Source organism: Ursus maritimus, unplaced genomic scaffold (assembly GCF_017311325.1).
Source record: "Ursus maritimus isolate PB19 unplaced genomic scaffold, ASM1731132v1 scaffold_8, whole genome shotgun sequence".
Taxonomy (NCBI): domain Eukaryota; kingdom Metazoa; phylum Chordata; class Mammalia; order Carnivora; family Ursidae; genus Ursus; species Ursus maritimus.
In genome coordinates, this window is record NW_024426996.1 from 17984182 (window position 1) to 18006441 (window position 22260).

Genomic DNA, 22260 nt, shown 5'->3' on the forward strand with positions numbered 1-22260 from the left:
ACTCAGGTTCTAATTCATTATATGTATATTATACTGTCACAAATATAAAGTTAAAAATGCAAACCAAGAATGTAGATACATATGTTCCTATAGATACTTATCAGACAAATAGAAGCATGCATACAAATGAGTCATCAAATTCATGATAGTGGTTCTTCTGCTGTGGGAGTGGAATGGGCTTCGGAAAGGTACACAGAGACTTTAATCATATGTTTAATTTATTTCTTTTAAAAACAAAGGCCCCTATCAAATATGGCAAAATATTAGGTCAGATAAAGTAAGCTGATGATTACAAGGGCATTAGATGTATTATTCTTAGAAGTTTTTCATATGCTTGAAATTAATTTTCATAATAAAATTGTTTTGATCCCCAACTATGGCCTCTGATCATGTGGTATTTAAATATTATGACAGGCTTCCTTTTCTTAAAAAAAGAATTTATTTATTTACGTAATCTCTACACCCAATGTGGGGCTCAAACTCATGACCCTGAGATCAAGAGACATACACTCTTCTGACTGAGCCAGCCAGGTGCCCCTACACATGCTTCCTAATACAACAGAATGAGTTAATATTGATTATGTAATTTTATAACTGCCATTTTAAAATTCTTTGTAAGAATGTAATGTCAGTTCTCCACTGTTTGGCTGTTATGCTTTATCCATCTATTGCGATACTTAATCCACACTTAATATTGCAGTTAAGTTTATATAAATCTGTCTTCTTCAGTAGATTAAGCTGTGGCAAATATCTTATATTCTTTTATTACTGAAGATGACCAACATATTGTTTTGTATATAATAGGCCCCTGAAGAACACTTTTTAGTGAATATTGAATGAATCTAAATGGCTTGGACAGTATTATCTGAGCTCTTGTGTTAGAACTTTCATAAAATACAAATGCAATCTTAGATAACGATTTACTTTATTGATTCTCCTTTGTAGATTATATAAACTGATGTGACCTTATCTTTTTTCTGCTATAAAATGATGTAGAGGATTGCTTTGCTCAAATAAATAGTATTAATTTAAATAAGGCTGAGGGCTTGTTTGCTAGGGTTGTAGGTAACTATTCATCATCATATTCTTAATTCTTCATATAGAGCCTGGCAGACAGTAGATCCTCAAAAGATATTTGTTGAATAAATCAATCAATAAAAGTTGCAGGGTTGGCAGAGATAAGAGAGTGATAAACTCAGTCTGGGCAATGAGGAGATGACTCTTGAGTTGGGTTTTGATGAGTGAGTAGAAGTTTTCTAGGGCAAGGAAAAAGAGAGGGAACAGCATGTGTAAAGGTGTGAAATAACGCAATACGTATTTTGGAAACCTACAAATAGTTCGGTATTTTTTGAGATTTATACATTGCAAGATTGTGATCCCTTGGAGCTATGACTAGAAATATAGTCAGAAGAAAGCTCATTATGTTAGGGGGTTGGACTCTACCCTGTGTGGACAAAGGTGCAGCATGGGAGGGTTCAAGAAGGCTATATATAGATAGGGGTGACTGAGTGGCTCAGTCCCTTAAGCACCCAATTCTTGATTTTGGCTCAGGTCGTTATTTCATTGCTGTGAGATCAAACCCTGTGTCAGGATCTGTGCTCAGTTGGGAGTCTGCTTGAGACTTCTCTCTCTCTGCCCCTTCCTCTGCTCTCTGTGTGCTCTCTCTCTAGCAATAAATACATAAATCTTAAAAAAAAATTAGAGATGTCTCTATATAATACTCCTAATTGCATTTTACTTTATCTTACTAATTTTTTTTTATTATTGAAGCATAGTTGACATGCAATGTCATATTAGTTTCAGGTGTACAACATGATGATTCTACAATTCTGTACGTTATTCAAGGCTCACCATGATAAGTGTAGCCACCATCAATCACCATACAACATCATTACAACATTATTGACTATATTCCCTATGCTGTACTTTTCACCTCTGTGCGGTTTTTTTTAGAGGGAGGGCAGGGGAGGGGCAGGAGAGAGGGAGAGAGAGAATCTTAAGCAGGCTCCACCTCACAACCTAAGATCATGATCTGAGCCAAAAGCAAGAGTCAGATGCTTAACCGACTGTCCACCCAGGCGCCCCTCTGTGATTTATTTTATAAATGGAAGTTTGTACCTCTTATTCCCTTCACCTATTATTTTAAAAGATCTTATTTATTTATTTATTTATTTATTTATTTATTTGAGAGAGAGAGAGAGAGAGAGCAGAGAGAGGAGCAGAGGGGGAGGTACAGGGAGGGGGAAAGAATCTCAAGCAGACACTGCACTGAGCATGAGCCCTACATGGGGCTTGATTTCACAACCCTGAGATCATGACCTGAGCCAAACAGTGGGTTGCTTCGACCAACTGAGCCACCCAGGTGCCCCTCCCCTTCACCTATTTTGCCCGCTCTTCCCAAACCCTGCCCTCTGGCAACCACCAGTTTGCTCTTTGTACTTATGAGTCTGTTTCTGTTTTGTTTGTTCATCTGTTTTATTTTTGAGATTCCACATATAAGCTATAGTAATCAAAACAGTATGGTATTGGCACAGAAATAGACACATGGATCAATGGAACAGAATAGAGAGCCCAGAAATAAACCCATGCTTATATGGTCAATTAATCTATGACAAAGGAAGCACGAATATACAATGGGGAAGGGCAGTCTCCAATAAACAGTGTTGGGAAAATTGGACAGCTATATTCAAAAGAATGAAACTGAACCACTGTCTTATGCCATACACTCAAAATGGATTAAAGACTTAAATGTGAGACCTGAAACCATAAAACTCCTAAAAAAATATGGCTATGTCTCCTTAGGCAAGGAAAACAAAAGCGAACTATTGGGACTATGCCAAGATAAACACAAATTTTTGCATAGGAAAGGAAACCATGATACTTGCATTTTTAAAGAACAGTCTAGTTTCAGTGTGGAGGATGACTGGAGTAGAATAGAACTAAAAAAAGGGAGAACAATTAGAGGAAAGACAGTAGTTAGACAAGAAATAATAGAGCGTGGAATGACACAGGAAGTGGCACTGGGATGGGCAGAAGATGGAATTTAGCCATTCTGTGGACTATTATTTAGCAATGAAAAGGAATAAAATATTGATACACACAACAACATGAATATCAAAAATTATTGCTAAGTCAAGAAGTCAACCACAGGGGAGCCTGGGTGGCGCAGTTGTTAAGCGTCTGCCTTCCACTTGGGTCATGATACCAGCGTTCTGGGATTGAGCCCCACATCAGGCTCCCTGCTTAGCGGGAAGGCTGCCTCTCTCTCTCCCCCACTCCCCTTGCTTGTGTTCCCTCTCTCATTGCCTCTCTCTCTCTGTCAAATAAATAAAATCTTAAAAAAAAAAGTCAAACACAATATGTATTGTATAATTTTATTTATATGAAATTCTAGAAAAGGCAACATTATAGTGACAGCAGATCAGTGGTAGGCAGGGGTCAGGGGTGGTGAAGTCAACTGCAAAGGACAGCAGGAAGATTTTAAGATGAAAGAGCTATTCTATAACTTGATTGTGGTTACACAATTGTACACAAGTAACACAATTCATCAAACTCTATAAAGTGGGTAAATATTATTTTACATAAATAATATCTTAATAAATTGTTTCTAAAAGTGAAAAAATGAGGCCAAGAACAAAAAAGATCTAGGAGGCAGAATCAATAGAACTTGGTGAGTAAAAAGTATGTGCGTATTTTGTTTTACATGGCGGCTGTGTTTCTAGAAAAGATCGGTAAAAATAAAATTTAAAATGCTCTAAGGTAAATAACTGTTCGATCCTTACTAATTGCTTTAAAAGTATTTTCTAATAGAGAATTTTGAACATATACAAAAGTTGACAGAATGGTATAATGAACCCCTATATACTCAACATCCAGGTTTTTTTTTTTTTCTTTCTTTCTTTTTTTTACAATTTTATTTATTTATTTGAAAGAGAGAAAGCATGAGCTAGGGGGTGCTGAGGGAGAGGGAGAAGCAGACTCCCCGCTGAGCAGGAAGCCTGAATTGGGGCTTGATCCCAGGACCCCAGGATCATAGCCTGAGCCAAAGGCAGACTCAACTGACTGAGCCACCCAGGCACCCTCAACAACTAGTTTTAATAGTTATCAATTTATGGCCAATTTTGTTTCATTTATACCCTATTCTACTCCTGAACTATTCTGAAGCTCAGACATTATAAAAATTCACTCAAAATATTTTAACATGTATCTCTAATAAGTAATGACTCTTTAAAGCGTAACCACAATACCATTATCACACCTAAAATTTATAATACTCTTCAATGTCATTTAATATCAGAGTTCAAATATCTGATTATTTTATGAAGTTACAAATTTTCATTTTTATAGTTTGTTTGAGTCAAATTCCAAATAAGGACCACACATTGCAATTGATACACCTTCTCAACCCATTTTTTGGTAAGTTCTCCCTCTTTTTTTTCCCTTGCAATTTATTTGTTGACTAACCCATATCTTTCTTAACGTAAGAAATACATCTGTTATGCAAATAACTACCTATTACTTTAATGGGCTTTTAATTTTCATTGTTTTATAATTTTTAAAAATATTTTAGTTGCATTCCAATCATTTTTGGATAAAGCCATAGTTGGGCAACATAGGATTATCTCACAGTATCCCTGGTATGTATTTGCTTTTGGCCATTTGTTTTAAGCACTATTTAAGTATCAAGACAGGTGAGCATCACTTACAGTTGTTTGGAGATCATTAGTTCTATCAGTGACGATGTTCAATCTGTTTTCGCTTTCCAAAATTTCATCAATATTTTGGGACATAATATTTTTTACATCAGTTACTTGACTCCTTAGTGTAGATATCGAGCTACCATCTTGATTGTTATTGTATTTCATCTATATAGAAGTGAAATATAATACAAATATTATTTTCTATAATTGAAATCTATTATAGTATATTGTACAAATTGAACAGAAGTGTCAAAGGTACATTTCACTTGTTTTTCAGCATAAGGAATCAACTAAGCTTCAGATTGTCCCACCTTCATCTTGCTAAGAAAAGAGGGGGGATGGATGGGAGAGCAATATTTCAATGTATTCAATCAGTGGTGAAAGTCTTTTTTTTTTTTAAGTTGTTTATTTATATATTTATATAGATTTTTAAAGAGAAGTTTTAGGGTCACAGTAAATTTGAGTGGAAAGTACAGAGTCTTCACATACCCTTATCCCCTCCACCCCTGCCGCCCCAGGTCCCTATCAACATCTCACACCAGGGCGGTACGTTTGCTACAATGGAGGAGCCTCCATTGATATATCATTATCACCCAAAGTCTATAGTTTACATTACGGTTCACTGTTGGTGTTGTACATTCCTTCGGTTTGGACAAATGTGTAATGACATGTATTCACCAGTATAGTATCATACAGAACAGTTTCACTGCCCTTAAAATCCTCTGTGCTCCACCTATTCAAGCATCCCTTCTCCCTAAGCCCTAGCAGCAATTGGTCTTTTTATTGTCCACATAGCTTTGTCTTTTCCGGAATGTCATATAGTTGGAATCAAGTAGCCTTTTCATATTGGCTTTTTTTCACTTAGTAATATGCATTTAAGGTTCCCCCATATCTTTTCATGGGTTGTTTGCTCATTTCTTTTTAGTGTTGAATAACAGTCAATTGTTTGGATGTACCACAGTCTATCCATTTACCCCATGGGAAGACATCTTGGTTGTTTCCATGTTTTGGCAATTATCAATAATGCTGCTATAACACTTGTATGCAGGTTTTTGTGTGGACATAATTTTTCAACTCATGTGAACACCAAGGGAGTGATTGCTGGATCTTATGGTAAGAGTATGTTTAGTTTTGTAAGAAACTGCCTAACTATCTTCCAAAGTGACTGTTCCATTTTGCATTCCCATCAGCAGTGAATATGACTTCCTATTGCTCCACATCCTTGTCAACATTATGTGTCGTCAGCATTTTGAATTTTGGCCTTTCTTTTTTTTTTTTAAGATTTTATTTATTTATTCGACAGAGATAGAGACAGCCAGCGAAAGAGGAAACACAAGCAGGGGGAGTGGGAGAGGAAGAAGCAGGCTCCCAGCGGAGGGGCCTGATGTGGGCCTCGATCCCATAACGCCGGGATCACGCCCTGAGCCGAAGGCAGACGCTTAACCGCTGTGCCACCAGGCGCCCCTGAATTTTGGCCTTTCTAATAAGTATGTAGGGGTATCTTATTGTTGCTTTAATTTGCAATTCCCTAATGATGTGTTATATTGAACATCTTTCCTGTTTATTTGCCACCTGTAGATCTTCTTTGGTGAGACCATCCATTCAGGTCAGTGGCCCATTTATTTTAAAGACTTTATTTTTTTAAGTAATCTCTACATCCATCATGGGGCTCACACCCACAACCCCAAGGTCGAGGGTCACACGCTCTACCGACTGAGCCAGCCAAGTGCCCCTTTGGCCCTTTTTTGAATCAGATTGTTTACCATCTAATTGTTGAGTTTTCACAGTTGTCTATTTTGGATAATAGATATGTCTTTCGCAAATATTTTTTTCCAGTCTGTGGCTTGTCTTCTCATTCTCTTGACAGTTTTTGGATCCAATCTGACAATCTCTCTCTTAATTGTTGTATTTAGACCATTAACTTTTAAAGTGATTATTGATAGAGTTGGACTAATATCTACCATATTTGTTACTGTTTTCCATTCATTGTTCTTGTCCTTTGTTCCTATTTTTGTCTTCTACTTTATCCATATTAAACAAAAATGATCTCTACGATAGAGTGTTATATAAAAAAGTAAGCTGCAGCTGCAGAACAGTATCAAATAATAACTTATTGAACACTTAATATGTACCAGCTACTGTTTTAAGCACTTCACACATATTAACTCATATTAACTCATTTAATTCCCAAACCACCATATAAAGTAGTATTTTTATCATCTTTTATTTTCTTAAGAAGAAAACTGAGGGGTGCCTGACTGGTGCAGTTGCTAGAGTGCTTGACTCTTGATCTCGGGGTCTTGAGCTCAAACCCCACGTTGGGTGTGGAGCCTACTTAAAATTAAAAAAAAAAAGAAAAAGAAAGAAAGAAAACTGAGACTGAAAGTAATAAGGTCACCAAATTGTTACCCAGCAAAACAAGGACAGACTCAGGCTTCAGAGATCAAGCCTTTACCCATTGCATTAATGAACTCAGTTTTGTGAACTTAGAAGGTACATATAACTTATGTTACATATATTATAAACATATATGCATATAAAATGTATATTCACATATACTTATTATATATTTATTTATATGCATATTTATACGTAAATCATTCTGGAAGGTTATACACTAGGCTGTCTGTTAAGAGTGCTCACTTCAGGGCCTTTGATTGAAATTGTAGGAGATATTCATATTTTGCTTTATATACTTTTGTGTTATTTTACTTTATTAATGATAATTATTTTTTAAGTAAAAAATATTAGAAACCCCTGCTCTTTGGCAAGTGATCAAATCACCCATTTTTTTAAAAAAATCTTTTTAAAATAAATGTTTTATTTATTTATTTGAGAGAGAGCAAGCGAGAGCGAGAGAGGGCACGCCCAAGTGGGAGGAGGGGCAGAGGGAGAGAGAGAGTAGCAGACTCCCCGCTGGGCAGGGAGCCCGCCACAGGGCTCAATCCCAGGACCCTGGGACCATTACCTGAGCCCAAGGCAGACACTCAGCTGAGCCACCCAGGCCCCCCTCAAATCCACCTTAAACAGAACTCTGATCTTGCTGATTATTGGACCATGCAATTTACAATTGATGTTCTGTGAGGAGCTCACTAGGTAAATGTAGAAAAAAAAGGTTGCTAGCTGAATTTGTGTCCCTCCAAAAAGATATGTGCAATTCTTAACACCAGATAGCTGTGAATGTGACCTTACCTGGAAATAAGGTCTTTGCAGATATAATCAAGTTAAGATCAATGATTAATTTTTTTTGTTCCTTTTTTCTCTTTCTCTCCTTTTAAAAAAAGCTTATTTTTTAATCCAAGGGAATCATTTAAGTTTTGTTAGAATAATGTATTCATAGTCCATTCATTGACATTCAGCTTCTATACACACACACACACACACACACGCACACGTATATATTTAAATCTCAAAACTATTTTTATCTTGTTAACTATTGTATAAGAAATTCAACAACTTTTATAAAATTTTCTACAGATTTAATGCTTACCAGGTTAGCTTATAAATGTTAAACAGAAATTTCTTTGATGTCAGATGTGTTAACTGCTTAAAATGTGCATATTTTCATATGGTAACTAGTCTTCAGGGAGCTATGTCAATAATATATTTTGGCTGTGTTGAATATGCAGAATTCTTCACAAGAAAATTTATGAATTTAATATAAAAGCATCTATCCTTAATTATTTTTCACACATTGTGGTGGACACACCCTATGGTGACCCCCGATGTATCACATTCTTGAAAACCCCCCCCCAAGTATAACTTGCTTCTAACTAATAGCAAAGGTATTAGGATGTCACTCCTCTGATTATGTCACATTATATAAAATTCAGTAAACTGGAGTAGGGAGATTGTTCTGCTGGCCTCGAGAAGCAAGCAGCAAAGTAGCAAGGAACTATTATCAGTCTCTAGGATCTGAGGGTGTCCCCTGGCCAACAGCCAGCAAAAACCTGCATCCCTGGCACAACTATAAGAAAACGAATCCTGCAACAGGCTCTAAATGAGCCTGGAAGCCGAATCTTCCCGGGCTTCTGGATGAGAACGCAGCCTGGCTGACGATCCTCACCGCAGCTTTGTGAGACCCTGAGAAGAGAGCCTGTTAAGTGGGTCCTGGATTCCTGACCCACAAGAACTATGAGATGTTAAGTGCGTGCTCTTTTAGGCTGCTGATTTGTTAGATACATAAGAGAAAACTAAAACAGGTATACTTAGAATATTTTATTTTGGAAAAGTTCAAACATATACAAATGAGAGAGAAGGTATAATCAATCCCTATGTACCATCACCTAGTGTCAACACATAGCCAATCTTGTTGCATCTGTGCTACTACTGATTACCCCTTCCCCAAATGTATTATTTCAAAGCAAATCCCAGACGTTATAGTATTTTAATCTGTAAATACCTCAGTTTGTATCTCTAAAAGATATAGCCTCATTTTTCTTAAAAATAAAACCACAACATAATTATCATATCTACAAAAATTCCTTAATATCATCAAACATCCAGTTTGTGTACATATTTATCAAAAACAAATCAGGTTTGTTTTTTTTTTTAACACTTGTTTTGTTGATCCAAGATCCAAAGTCCACATTTAGTTGATATGTGTAAGTCTCATTCTGTGAGTTCTCCTTAACTTTTTCCCTGTTGCAATTTATTTGTTGAAGAAATTGGATGGTCTTACAGATCTTCTCATATTCTGGATTTTGCTGATTGCATTGCTGTGGTATCATGCAGTGTGGTCACTGATCTCTCTATTTCCCGTAAACTGGTAGTTCGATATGAAGGCTTGGTCATATTCAGGTTTGTTGTTTTGGGCAAGCATACTTCAGATGTGTGCAATATACTACTCATTGTGTAACGACAGGAAACATAACTAATGATTGATCATCTCCCTTATTGTGACCTTAGGAATAATCAATGGTTTTAGGTGTTTTGAGCCCGTTTCCTCTGTTATGAAGTTCCTTACCAGCTTCTCACCTGATTTTTTTCAGTCATTGATTATGACTGCTTAAATCCATTATTTCATCAGGGATAATAAAATAGTGAAATTTATCACCTCTTCTTTGTTTATTAGCTGGAATACTTCTATAAAGACCAAAAGAACCTTTTCCCTAGCAACTACTTGTTTTCTTTGAGGTACAGTTCATATAGGAAAGTCAGAATAAATGATTGAGTCTTTTATGTATTGGTTTTTAGAGTGATGAGGTGGATCCTTAGTATCTTCCAGAGTTGACTGATGAGGGATTATTTCGTCTTTGATAGTATCTAGGAACTGATGGAATTTAACATATTTGATGTGTTACAAGCCACTGCAGTTATTATTCTTTCCCACTTTCAAGCTATCCCATTACTGACCAGTGTTAGCCTCTCTAAGTTGGCTCCTAAAGTCTTTGGACATGAGCACAGTGAACTTTGATGGCTTCCTTGCTTCTGGTATGACCAAATGCTTCTGGCTTGTATGTTTCCTGCCTGATATCTGCAATCAGGCAGGTTCCTTTTAGTGTGAAATGGTATTTAGAGACTATAATTTAGATGCTAAGGGGTCACACTGCTCCTGGGTTGCTCATTATTTCTAATGTTTTTCAATAGATACTCTGGGAAGTACCTTTTTTTGAAAGAGAAAATTATTCATGTGATATATTTTCAATGAAAAAATTTTCGGGGCGCCTGGCTGGCTCAGTCGGTGGAGCATGTAACTCTTGATCTTGGGCGTCATGAGTTTGAGCCCCACACTGGGTATAGAGGTTATTTAAAAATAAAATCTTTAAAAAAAAAAAAAAACTCAATACTTAATTTTCAATTAAAAATTGTCACAATTTGATTTTCTTTTAAAAATATTTAATTTTCAATTAAAATTTAGGATTATAAGGTTTACTTAATTCTTTGACCTTACATTTGCAACTCTTGCTGAAAATCTTGATTCCTAATGACATTAACTTGATTATGCAAAGTAATATATCTATACAAACCAATTTTAGAATAGCAACCCAATGTTATCACTAACAATGTGACACTTAAAAATAAATACTTTAAGATTTATTTTTAGTTCTTTTGTTATTAGGGTATACTCTCACTAGGAATATACAATCGGATTATTGTGTTTTAAAATCACTTGAAATAAATTTTTGCTGTCTTTTCAAGCCATCAACTCAATACACAATTAGGTTCTTAATGTTTTTTTCTTTTGAGTTTTAGGGATTACTTTTTAAAATTAAAACAATTATTATGGTAAGATTTACATAACAAATTTATAATTACAATGATTTTTAACTTTATAGTTCAGAGACATTAAGTATATTCACATTGTTGTGCAATTATCATCACCACCATCTCCAGAACATTTTCTCTCTTCCCAAACTGAAACTCTGTACTATTAAACACTAATTCCTCCTCACCCCTTTCCCCCAGGCTCTGGCAACAAATATTCTACTTTTTGTCTTTATGAATCTGATTACTTAGGTATTTGTCCTCTTCTGACTGTCTTATTTCACTCTATGGACAATTTTTTAAATATTTAATTTTATAATTTTATATACTTTTATTTTTTATTTTATAATTATGTAAAATATTAACATGGTTCTAAAGTCCAATCTGGAAAACAAGTTTCATTCAGAGAGGCCTAGTTCCTATTCCTGTCCCCTATCCCTACACAGGCAATGATTAAAATGTTTTTGGTTTATCCTTTTCTTGCCCCCATCCCCCCCTTTTTTTACTATAAGCAAGCAAATACATATATTTGTATTTACTCCTGCTTTCTTAAATGGTTGCAAATAAGAATGGTAAACAATAGTATACCATACATACTTTCTCTATCTTGTTTTATTAACTTATTTGTATGTCAAGAATATCATTCTTTATCATTACATAAAGATAGAAGTTCTCCATTCTCACTCATCTTATAGCTCTTATCTCCTAATTCCAAACTGTTTTGTCAGCTCTAGTACAATGTTTAGGGGTACAGTTGGAGGTTACATACCATATACTTTCCTAATACTTGTTGAAAATCTGTAGCAACTGCATTTGAAGGAGAAAAATGTTCTTGCGACATCAAAGGATTTCTCAGAAAAGTATCACTAACCTGGGGACATTAATGGAAATATTTAACCTATATAGATAATTTCAACTGGAGAATTACAGAGCAAATGTTTATTTGAAGCAAAGTCTGGCAGAAATGTGAAATAAAAGAATATTCTATTTCCACACTATTTCTAGCTTTTTAGTGGCAGGGTGTCCTTTCTAATCAAATCTGCAGTATTTACGAAAACTGTGCTTGCCCAGTCTTCTCCACTGCTGTAGTACAGATCACAGTCTCACACAGTGAGACCGCAAATGCACTTTGAGTCTTTGGTATGTCTAAGGACTTGAGGGGAAGAGCAGATGTTCACCTCTGGCAGGCAAAGAAAGATGGGAGTCCATGATATTTTCTAAATAAGTGTTTTTTATTTTGCCTCCCCCCCCCCCCAAAATCCATTCAACGATGACAAAACAATCCCAACTGAATGTCATGGTACTATCTTTCAAACCCTTATGGTTGTTTTTTTCTTTTTTCTTTTTCCAAACCCTTATGGTTGTTATAGGACATTTCAAAGTCTCAAGAAGGAATTCTTGCAAATGTTTGTACTCAATGTTGTATTCCCCAGAAATAGTGGTAAAATGCATGTGGTTGGCAATTTGGTATCATCTGGTTTTGAAAAGATGGTAAAGTTCGGATGTTTTGTCATAGTAGCAGAGAGGGAGAAAAATTAGAGTATAGTCACTTAAATGGCTAACAGTGCTTAGCATCTAGACTCTAGCAATTATTAAGGTGTGTTTGAAGAGTGAATTTCAGTATTAGTCCTTATAATCCTTGATTCTATATGTGATTACAGTTTGAATTGTGTTAAAGCAAGGTAGTATGCTAACAAAGTATATGCATGATTCATGAATATGACTGGAGAATAACTGTTAGTAACTATAGTATTTCTGACTGATTTTTCCATTAATGTTTTTTACTTATTTATTTATTTATTTTAGGAAAGATCTATTTACTTATTTTAGAGAGAGAGCACGCACAAATGGGGGGAGGGGCAGAGAGAGAATCCCAAGCACATTCCCAGCTGAGCAGGGAGCCTGATGTGGGGCTTGATCCTATGATCCTGAGGTCATGACCTGAGCCAAAATCAAGAGTTGTATGCCTAACGAACTGAGCCATCCAAGGCACCCCTGTTTGTAAATTAAATACACATGTTATTGAAATGGTATATTAAATATTAGTAAAGTTTAATTTCTTATTTTTAAAGAACAAGATAAATACAAAGAGAGAGTCTAATAGATCTGTGTGGGTAGTCTTTGCAGACCTTGCTTTAGGGTTGGGAGAAATGTGGAAACAGGGCAGATGAAGAACAGGGGTAAGAAATCTCTGAAAGTAAAAAAAAAAAAAAAAAAAGACAAAAGAAAAGAAATCTCTGAAGGTCATTAATAGCTCTGCTTTATAGACAAATGAGTGATCTGCTTTTAGGTAGTGACACTACTACTAACACACGATAAAACAAAGACCTCATAACTTCAATAACTGAAAAAGTCCTTGAAGTAGCATAAGAAATTACTTACATTTTTAAGAAATGCAGATGGTGTTATGGTATCCAAGGCATTGTCTGTAGCACATAGGTATGTGATTCCATCAATAAAGAGAGTGTGGTAGACAAAGCTTTGAAAAGAATACATTCATTTACATGATAACATTGAAGAAATTAAGTACCTTCGTAGAGAATCTGCTTTTATTTCCAAGCTCTCAGTAGTGTATACAAGTTGTATAGATAACGTTTTATAATAAGAATTAGAAAATCTTTCATACATGTGAAAAATTAAATCATGTTAAATAAAAACTCTATTAAATTAGAATATGTATTTAAAATTTCATCAGTAAAAATGAAATACAATAAAGAGAAAACTCTATCATTCTATTTATCTACCCATATTTAAAATAGCTTTGATAGGGGTGCCTGCGGGGCTCAGTCAGTTAAGTGTCTGCCTCCGGCTTGGGTTGTGATCCCGGGGTACTGGGATGGAGCCCCACATAGGGCTCCCTGCTTGGCGGGGAGTCTGCCTCCCCCTCTGCCTCCCTCCTGCTCCCCCCCCCCCCGCCGCTTGTGTTCTCTCTCTCTCAAATAAATAAATACAATCTTAAAAAAATGGCTTCGATAGATAATTACTCATTCCAAGACTGAATAAAGATTCTCATCAAATAGAAAATGCTATGTTCACTGATTTTTACTATCCCTATATATTAGGTGGACATATTTAATTTTGGTACTTCTTGGCTTTCTATATTGATAGATTAGAATTTAAAAGTTGTAAACTGCCAATACTAAATATTCCGACGAACAGGATGAATTGGGAAGGGGGAAATTAAACACCTCTATAGAATGTGAAAGTGTATCTTCTCTGACCTTTTTTGCCTTCTCAGAGTCACATATTAGGAAGCTAGAAGACTCTTGGAAAGTGCCTCCATATTTACTGCCCAACAATCCAGAATATTTAAAAACATGGCAACAAAAATAGTTGCTTGGTGCCTAGACTTTTAATCTAATGACTAGATTAAAAGTCATGTATCCATTAAAAAGTCATCTATCCAAATGGTTAGCAGGCACAGACCTGGTCAAATGCTAAACTGGATGTACACAAAAATGACAAATCTCAGAAACAGGGAGAAAAGATGATCCCAGAGGCAGAAAATTTAAAGTATGTGCCCACCTTTTCCAGGTAAATCCTTCATATCATATCATGAATACAATATGCTACAAATATTTTTAATGATGATATTGACTGATACACATAATCCCTACCTGGAAAATATTTTTATTTCTAAGTTGGGAGGAGTCTTTGTTGAAAAAGAGTTGCTAATTCTATCATCTCTCTGAAAGGCATATATGTGATTTGAAGTAAATTGATATTGGATGTGAGGAAGAAATATTTTAAATTTATGCTTAGTATGTTATTAGTGAGTAACATTCAGAAACCATCTTTAAAAGTTAAAAAACTTGAATACGCGATGACTAGGATACACTGTAACTAACAAAGGCAAGATGAGGAAAAGTGTGTATGAGGTACTACGACTTATCTATCATTCTCATACGCTCCCTGAAGGGAAACGCACGTGTGTCTCTTATAGAAAAGAAAAGAAAAGAAGAGAAGAGAAAAGAAAAAGGAAAAAAAAAAAAAGAAAACGGCAAACTGAAAACTTTTTCAGAATGGTTACTTGTCTAGGTGGGAAGGGAGAACAGTGTGGAGAGGAAAGGAATGAAAATTAGATTCTTTTTATTTTTATTTTTTTGAAAATTGGACTTCTTTTTTTTTTTTTAAGATTTTATTTATTTATTTGACAGAGACAGCCAGCAAGAGAGGGAACACAAGCAGGGGAGTGGGGGAGGAAGAAGCAGGCTCATAGCGGAGGAGCCTGATGTGGGGCTCAATCCCAGAACGCTGGGATCATGCCCTGAGCAGAAGGCAGACGCTTAACGACTGTGCCACCCAGGGGCCCCTGAAAGTGGGACTTATTAAAGAAAACTTGTTTTCTCAATTTGACTTTGGAACCACATGCATATTCTGCTTAATCATAAAAGCTATTAAATCAAACTTTGAGAAATCCTTGAAAATGAAAAACCATGATGACAAAAATGAACCTAACTTTGTGTGGAGGAACCCAGACAAGAGATGATGGCGTGGTTCCCGTGGTAGGGCTGGAGGCGGTTGGATTCTGGATATTTGGAAGGGAAAGGAAACAGGATTTGCTGATCGATTGGGTTTGGATGTCAAGGAGACAAAAGTCAAGGATTTCACAGGTTTTAGGCCTGAGGAACCAGAAGAGTGATATGTGCAAGACTGCAGGGTGGGGGGCTTGGTTTTGGACATAAGTTTGAGATGCCCATCAGGCATCCAACAGAGATGCAGAACAGGCAGCTGCATATACGAATCAGTTCAGGAAGAGATCCTCAAAAGATTCCAATCAGAATGCACAATACAGGAAAGCAAATAGGAGATGAGAAAAGAACCTCCTTTTGAAATCATGCTGGCGAATAAGTGAGAACAAAGCTAGAATAGCACCATTTTGCACTCCCCAATCAGTGAATGGGTCCAGGATATAGGCAAGGAATATCACTGGCTGCTAGCATGTCAAAAGGAAAAGTAGGGGCGCCTGGGTGGTGCAGTCGTTAAGCGTCTGCCTTTGGCTCAGGGCGTGATCCCGGCGTTATGGGATCGAGTCCCACATCAGGCTCCTCTGCTACGAGCCTGCTTCTTCCTCTCCCACTCCCCCTGCTTGTGTTCCCTCTCTTGCTGGCTGTCTCTATCTCTGTCGAATAAATAAATAAAATCTTAAAAAAAAAAAAAAGGAAATGTCAGTAGACACATGTACCATCTGATGGAAAAAAACACCTATAGTCTCACAGAAGGGATCCAGCCTGTGGATCCAGCCACGTTAAACATGGTGGACTGTGTTCTGAATATGCAATCAGCAAAACCAGGGAGTGGGAAACTACACTCTACAGGCTCTTCAATGATAATCCGTAAGGAAAAGAAAGCGATGGAGGGGGAAAATATAGATTAAAGAGATTTAAAAGACACCAAAAGAGAAAAACCGGGCAGGATCAGGCTCTTGTGTGTGAGGTTGCATATTTAGGTGCTGAGGCAATGAAGACCCAGGGTAAATGACTGCGATAGGGGCTGGAGTGGTGGTTGAGTTGGGGAAGAGGGAGGAAGCTGTGGATGGGATAGGACGTGTGGCGGGGAGTTTTGGGGATGGCTGACAGTATTCCATATTTTTGGCTTAGGTGGTAGCTGGAGTTGGTGGGGAGGTTCTCTTTTAAAGCTTTATAAAAGCTATACTTTCACGTGATGTGGTTCTTATATTTTGTTTTATTCTACAATATAAAGGTTAAAACAAACCTGCTCTTAAAAAAAAACAGATGAGTCTAAAAGTAATAGATGCTCTTATTTCCCACCTGTTTTTTTACTAGCAAAATGTTGTCAAGACTGGTTTAGGCCATATCATGTTGTGTCCCAAGTGTAGCTTAGAGTGGTTTTATTAAAGATTTTTCAAGTGAAAGTTTCCTTTTTTATTAATGAAATATTTTGGGTATACTAAAAAAGTTTGGAGAATAAGATAACAAGAATATTTTAGATCCACCATCTGGTTATAGATAACAATTTATGTCCCATGGATACCCTTCCCCAACTTCATTTTTCCTCCCTTCCCTTTGCAGAGGTAACCACTATCTTGAATTTGGTGTAAATCATTCTCATTTGATCTTACACTTTTACATACAGAAGTTCTCCTTTCTGAGGGTTCAACTGAGAGCACATGCAACTAACAATTTTCCCCCTCATGTCATTACTAGTGTTAAAAAGCAAGCAGACTTTTATGAGAATAGACCTTACCTTCCCATCTGCATTATGGTCTTTGGCTCAGCTCTAAGAAGCACGAGTTTAAGCACTGTTGCCACTGCTTCCTAAAAATAAATTATCAGCATTTACTTTGTGGAACATTGTAGTGTCTTTAATTATTCCTCTCCCTAAATTTACCAATGGTTTGGTTTATTAAAGAACAACTGTTCACTAGGAGAACCAATGGGTAGTTAGTCATAATGTGTGGTTAGACGCAAGTTATGAAATAGTCATTTGACTATGAAGGAAAATATTAAAATTACACAACTATACATATACTTGTGTGCAAATATAGGTTGTACTAATCAGTCTTAGAGTCACATCTTTCATCTGGCTTTAAGGCTTAGGAAGCACTATCTAATCAAACATCTTTTCAGTGACTTCTAGTCACTGAAACTATACCTAAAAATGTTAATGGATTAAAAGTATTCACCCTTGGGGGGCCTGGGTGGCTCACGGTTAAGTGTCCAACTCTCGATTTCAGTTCAGGACATGATCTCAGGGTTATGAGATTGAGCCTTGTGTTGCGGGGGTGGGGTGGGTGGGCTCCATGCTCAGCAGGGAGTCTGCTTGAGATTTTCTCTCCCCCTTTGCCCCTCCCCTGTCTGAGCTCTCTCTCTCTTTAAAATAAAAATAAATCTTAAAAAAAAGTATTCAGCCCTTATTCTCTGAATATCCTAAGGTTTCCCTTTCTCTCTCTTTCGCTTTCTTTTTTTCAGCATTCTTCTTTCCTTATTTTGATTAAGATAAAAATTTTAATTTGATATTATTCACTGATTTCTTTCTATGAACCAAATAACTGTCAAGGTTTTTAATTTCTGTTTCTTGTAAGGCTCATTCCCTGCGGGAAAATGTGCAAGTTGTTGACGATTATCCAGAATATCTTAAATATGGTTAATTGTATGGAGTCCTATTAATTTACTTTAGAAGTGTGAAAGGAAACTGAAAGTTACCCAGGAAAACTTGAATAGCCACATTCTTTCTTTTCTTTTTTTTTTTTTTTAAGATTTATTTATTTATTTGAGAGAGAGAACACACGTGCTTGGGGGTGGGTGAAAGGGTGGGGGGAGAGAGTCTCCGGCAGATGTCCCACTGAGCCTGGAGCCCGACGTGGGGCTTGATCTCACAACCCATGAGATTCCAGGGCTCGATCCCACAACTGTAAGATCATGACCTGAGCCGGAACCAAGTCAAATGCTTCCCAATAGCCTACCATACACTGAAAGTCTTCCCTGTTTTGAAAAATGAGGCCCCTTCCTGGACCATGTTTCTTTAGCTTTCACCCTATCTCACTCCCTTTCTAAATGCTTAGAATGCCTAGGGGCGCCTGGGTGGCGCAGTCATTAAGCGTCAACCCGGCGCTATGGGATCAAGTCCCACATCAGGCTCCTCTGCTGGGAGCCTGCTTCTTCCTCTCCCACTCCCCCTGCTTGTGTTCCCTCTCTCGCTGGCTGTCTCTCTCTCTGTCAAATCAATCAATCAATCAATCTTAAAAAAAAATGCTGAGAATGTCTAACTTCACTCTCCCGACTTCCTCATCTCCCATTCAGTTGGCCTCAAGCAATCTGGCTTCTGCCTCTACCGCTTCTTCCAAACTGCTACCTGTAAGGTCACCAGTCATCTTTTTTTTTTTTTAAGACTTTTATTTATTTTATTTGAGAGAGAGTATGAGTGAGAGAGAGAGCAGGAGCAGGGGGTAGAGGGAGAGGGAGAAGCAGACTCCCCACTGAGCAGGGAGCCCAATGTGGGGCTCAACATGGGGCTCGATCCCAGGACCCCTGAGATCAGGGCCTGTGGCGAAGTCAGATGCTTAACCGACTGAGCCACCCAGGCACCCCCACCAATCATCTAATTGTAGAGCCCAATGAGCACCTTTTAGATCTTGTTCAACTTCTTTAGATCAATAAAACATTCTTGTAACTTTCTTCTCTTGGCTTTCAGGACACCAGTGCTCTCATTTGGGGTCCCACTTCTCTATCCTGCTCCTAAACGGTGTTCTGACTTTTGGTCCTCTTCTCTCCTCACTCTCATACTTTTCTTTTCTACCCTCTTCTACTAGCTTCAACTGTTAGCCATGACCCTCTGAATGCTACCTATTAGTGCTACCTAACGGACATTTTTTGACTTAAGTCTTTTGGGAATAAGGTGGAGGAAGAAAGACACAAATAGATTGGCCACTTCCAACAGGCAACAAAATTCAACGTGTCCCAAACTGTACTCTCCTCCCTTGCATTCCCTCTGACTTCCTCCCTCGCAATCCCGCTCCTCCATCTGTAGTTTCAATCTTGTTTAATGCCACCTGAGAAAAAAATTTGACAAATTATCATGTCATACACCTTAAATTTATACACCGTGATATGTGAATTATGTCTTAATAATTCTGGGGAAAAAAGATTGAAAAAAAATTGAGAATCGTTCTAGGCATGACCCAGTTCCCTTAGTTTTACAGTCTGTTTAGGATCTGCCCCCTCCTTTCCATCTGCACCCTCGCTGCCCTTCACTCACACCCTTCAATCTCCTACAGAATCTACAACAATGCCATCCTAACTGGTTCTCTCCCCTCCAGTTCACCTTCCGTATTACAACCAAACCAAGTTTTCCAGAGATGAATCAGATCCTGCTATTCCCCTATTTCATTGGTCCCCAGTTTCCCTACGATAAGAAAATGAATAATATAGGACCCTTCATTAACTATCTTGTCTGCTTTCTTGGCCTCATCTTTAGCCCTACATACTGTGACCCTGTGTTCTAGTCACACTGAGGTTCCTGAGGTTCCCCAAACAAACACACCATACTGTTCCATCTGAATGGAATACCCATTTCCCTTTCATGCCTCAGGCGAAGACTAACTCTTACAAGGCTCCTAAGCCAACCATCCTAATATCACCTCTGCTGTGGTCACCAGCAGCTACCATCCTGAATGCTACCGGAGCAACCTCGACCTATCTCCAACTGGAAGGCTTTTACACTGTAGGACAAACTGTATACAGCCCTTGGTCAAAAGAGACAAAGAGCTCATCAAGGGGCAACTCCAGGTCCCGTCTTTTCTTCATTGCTGCATCCCCTACACCTTTATCCCGGGATTATGCAACTAACACATGTTCAATAAATGTGTGCTGAACTGCAAGTCATTTCTCCGCAGGAGAGATAAAATATTTAAGGGTCTCGGAATTGCAACTGCACGAGGCTGCTAATCGCCTCCAAATAGGTCGCGTGCACCACCAACCCTAACCCCTAGGTGGCGCACGTGCGACCCCGCGGTCCGGATTCTCGGGCTCACAGGCTCCGCGGCTCACAGAAGCCAGCCTCTCGCGGGGCGGGGCCCCTCCCCAGCAGCGCGGCGTCCTGAGGGGCGGGCCCGGCAGGCGCCACTCTTGAAGAGGCGGGACCTGCCGAGGCGGAGGTCCGAACCCAGAGGTACCTGATAGGAGCCGCCGGTCAGGGCCAGCTCCGCTAGGACCGCTCGGCCATTAGCAATACAGCTGTAGGTGATCGTCATGGTGGGCGGGCCAGTGAAGGAAAGGCTTCGGCCGGACTTAACCGCCTGGGACGGCCTCGGGGCGGTGTCTGGGGCGGGACTCCAGACGGTGCTTGCGCAGGCGCGAGGAGCGATTGATTGGCAGGGAGGGAGGCGGGGCCAACCCTGGCCTGGGCTGAGCCTATGATAAGACGGGGGCGGGGTTTCGTGAAAAACTGTCTTTGGGTGAGTGAAACCTTTCTCCTTCCTGGTTATCCTTAATTAATCCATCGCTAGTTGAATGCATACATAAAATGTGGTATATTCAGCCTTAAAAAGGAAGAAAATCCTGACACATGCTAGAACATGGATGAACCTAGAAGACTTTATGCTAAGTGAAGTAAGTCAGTCATAAAATAACAAATATTATATGATTACACTTACATGAGGTACCTAGAGTAGTCAGATTTATAGAGACAAATTAGAATGGTGGTTGTAGGTGTGGGGAGTAGGGGGGAGGGAGGAGGGAGGAATGGGGAGTTAGTGTGAAATGGGTACAGAGTTTCAGTTGGGGAAGATGACAAAGTTTTGGAAATGGATGGTGATAATTATTGCACAACAATGTGGACATACTTAATGCCACAGAATTGTACACTTAAACATGTACAGTTAAAATGGTAAATTTTATGTTATGAATATTTAACCACAATCTTAACAATTAAAAATTTTTAACCCATTGAAAAAAGTCATTTGGTGAGAGCCAGTGTACTTCACAGTACTACCTACCTAACTTCATTCACAGCCTAGAACATGAAAAGTATAGACCTTGATTTAAAATAAAATTCATCCATTAACTCAACTAGTGTTTGTTGAACTCACAGTGCGAGGATGCTAACATGCAGGCCCTGGGCCCTGGCTGGGAGGGGTTCTTTCTGGAAGTAGTTACAGAGGCATGTGCAGACAGATGCCAATCTCAAGTGATATGTGCAGGTTGTGGTGGAAAGATAAACTAAGTTGCAGAAGCTGGAGTGGAGGCAGCTAATTCTTGGGAGAGCTGCCTGACTTAGGAGGAATTGGAATTCTTTAAGTGGGGAGGAAGGCTAGGACACTCTAAACAGAGGCAACAGCTTCTGTAAAGGCTTGGAGCAGGCAGGTGGGTTTGGGGAATGGGTGTGAGTGAGTGTGGCAGAGGAAAGGTGTGTGGTAGAGTGGGTAGGAGATGAGAGGGGGAGGGGTGGTAGAATAAGTTGGCATTTTTAAAAATATAAGCTTCAGGTAAGTGTATATATTTTCATTAGCAGGGTGCCAGTGGTAGAGTGAAAAGAAATCAGACAGACTTGGATTAAATATAGACATTGCCATATACCCTGCGCCCTCATTGTAACTTAACCTTTCTGAGACTCAGTTTCCTAATCTATAAAATGGAGATAGTTGCCCAGTTTAAATTAAGTAATCATACAAAATACTTAGCACACCGTAGATAAGCAGTTGCACTCTTAGTGTGATAAATACATTAGTGAGAATTACTTTCTTGCTCCCGGTGGTATAACTCTCAAGGAAAAACAATCGATGTCCTTCTGGGGTGATTGCCAGAGGTGAAGACAGGTAGTCAATGGAGTTTGTTTTAGCCCAGTGCAATCAAATTGGATTTGAGTAGGAAGTAGCAAAACTTGTCTGGAGTGT

At 38.3% G+C, this 22260-nt stretch overlaps 1 protein-coding gene across 2 annotated transcripts in view; it reads right to left on the minus strand.

The window, feature by feature from the left end:
- Positions 1-20960, minus strand: part of LOC103665355 (vesicle-associated membrane protein 8-like) — a 30623-nt gene extending 9663 nt beyond the window's left edge. The window contains exons 1-4 of one of the 2 annotated variants that reach the window (XM_040624836.1): positions 20542-20960; positions 17115-17185; positions 13290-13386; positions 4707-4865 (exon numbers count right to left, since the gene is read on the minus strand). In XM_040624836.1, the coding sequence (XP_040480770.1) occupies positions 4707-4865; positions 13290-13386; positions 17115-17185; positions 20542-20619 (405 nt within the window). In that variant the 5' untranslated portion in view covers positions 20620-20960. The remainder of the gene's footprint in view (positions 1-4706; positions 4866-13289; positions 13387-17114; positions 17186-20541) is intronic. The other variant, XM_040624837.1, reaches the window with a different exon arrangement.
- Between the last annotated feature and the right edge of the window lie 1300 nt (positions 20961-22260).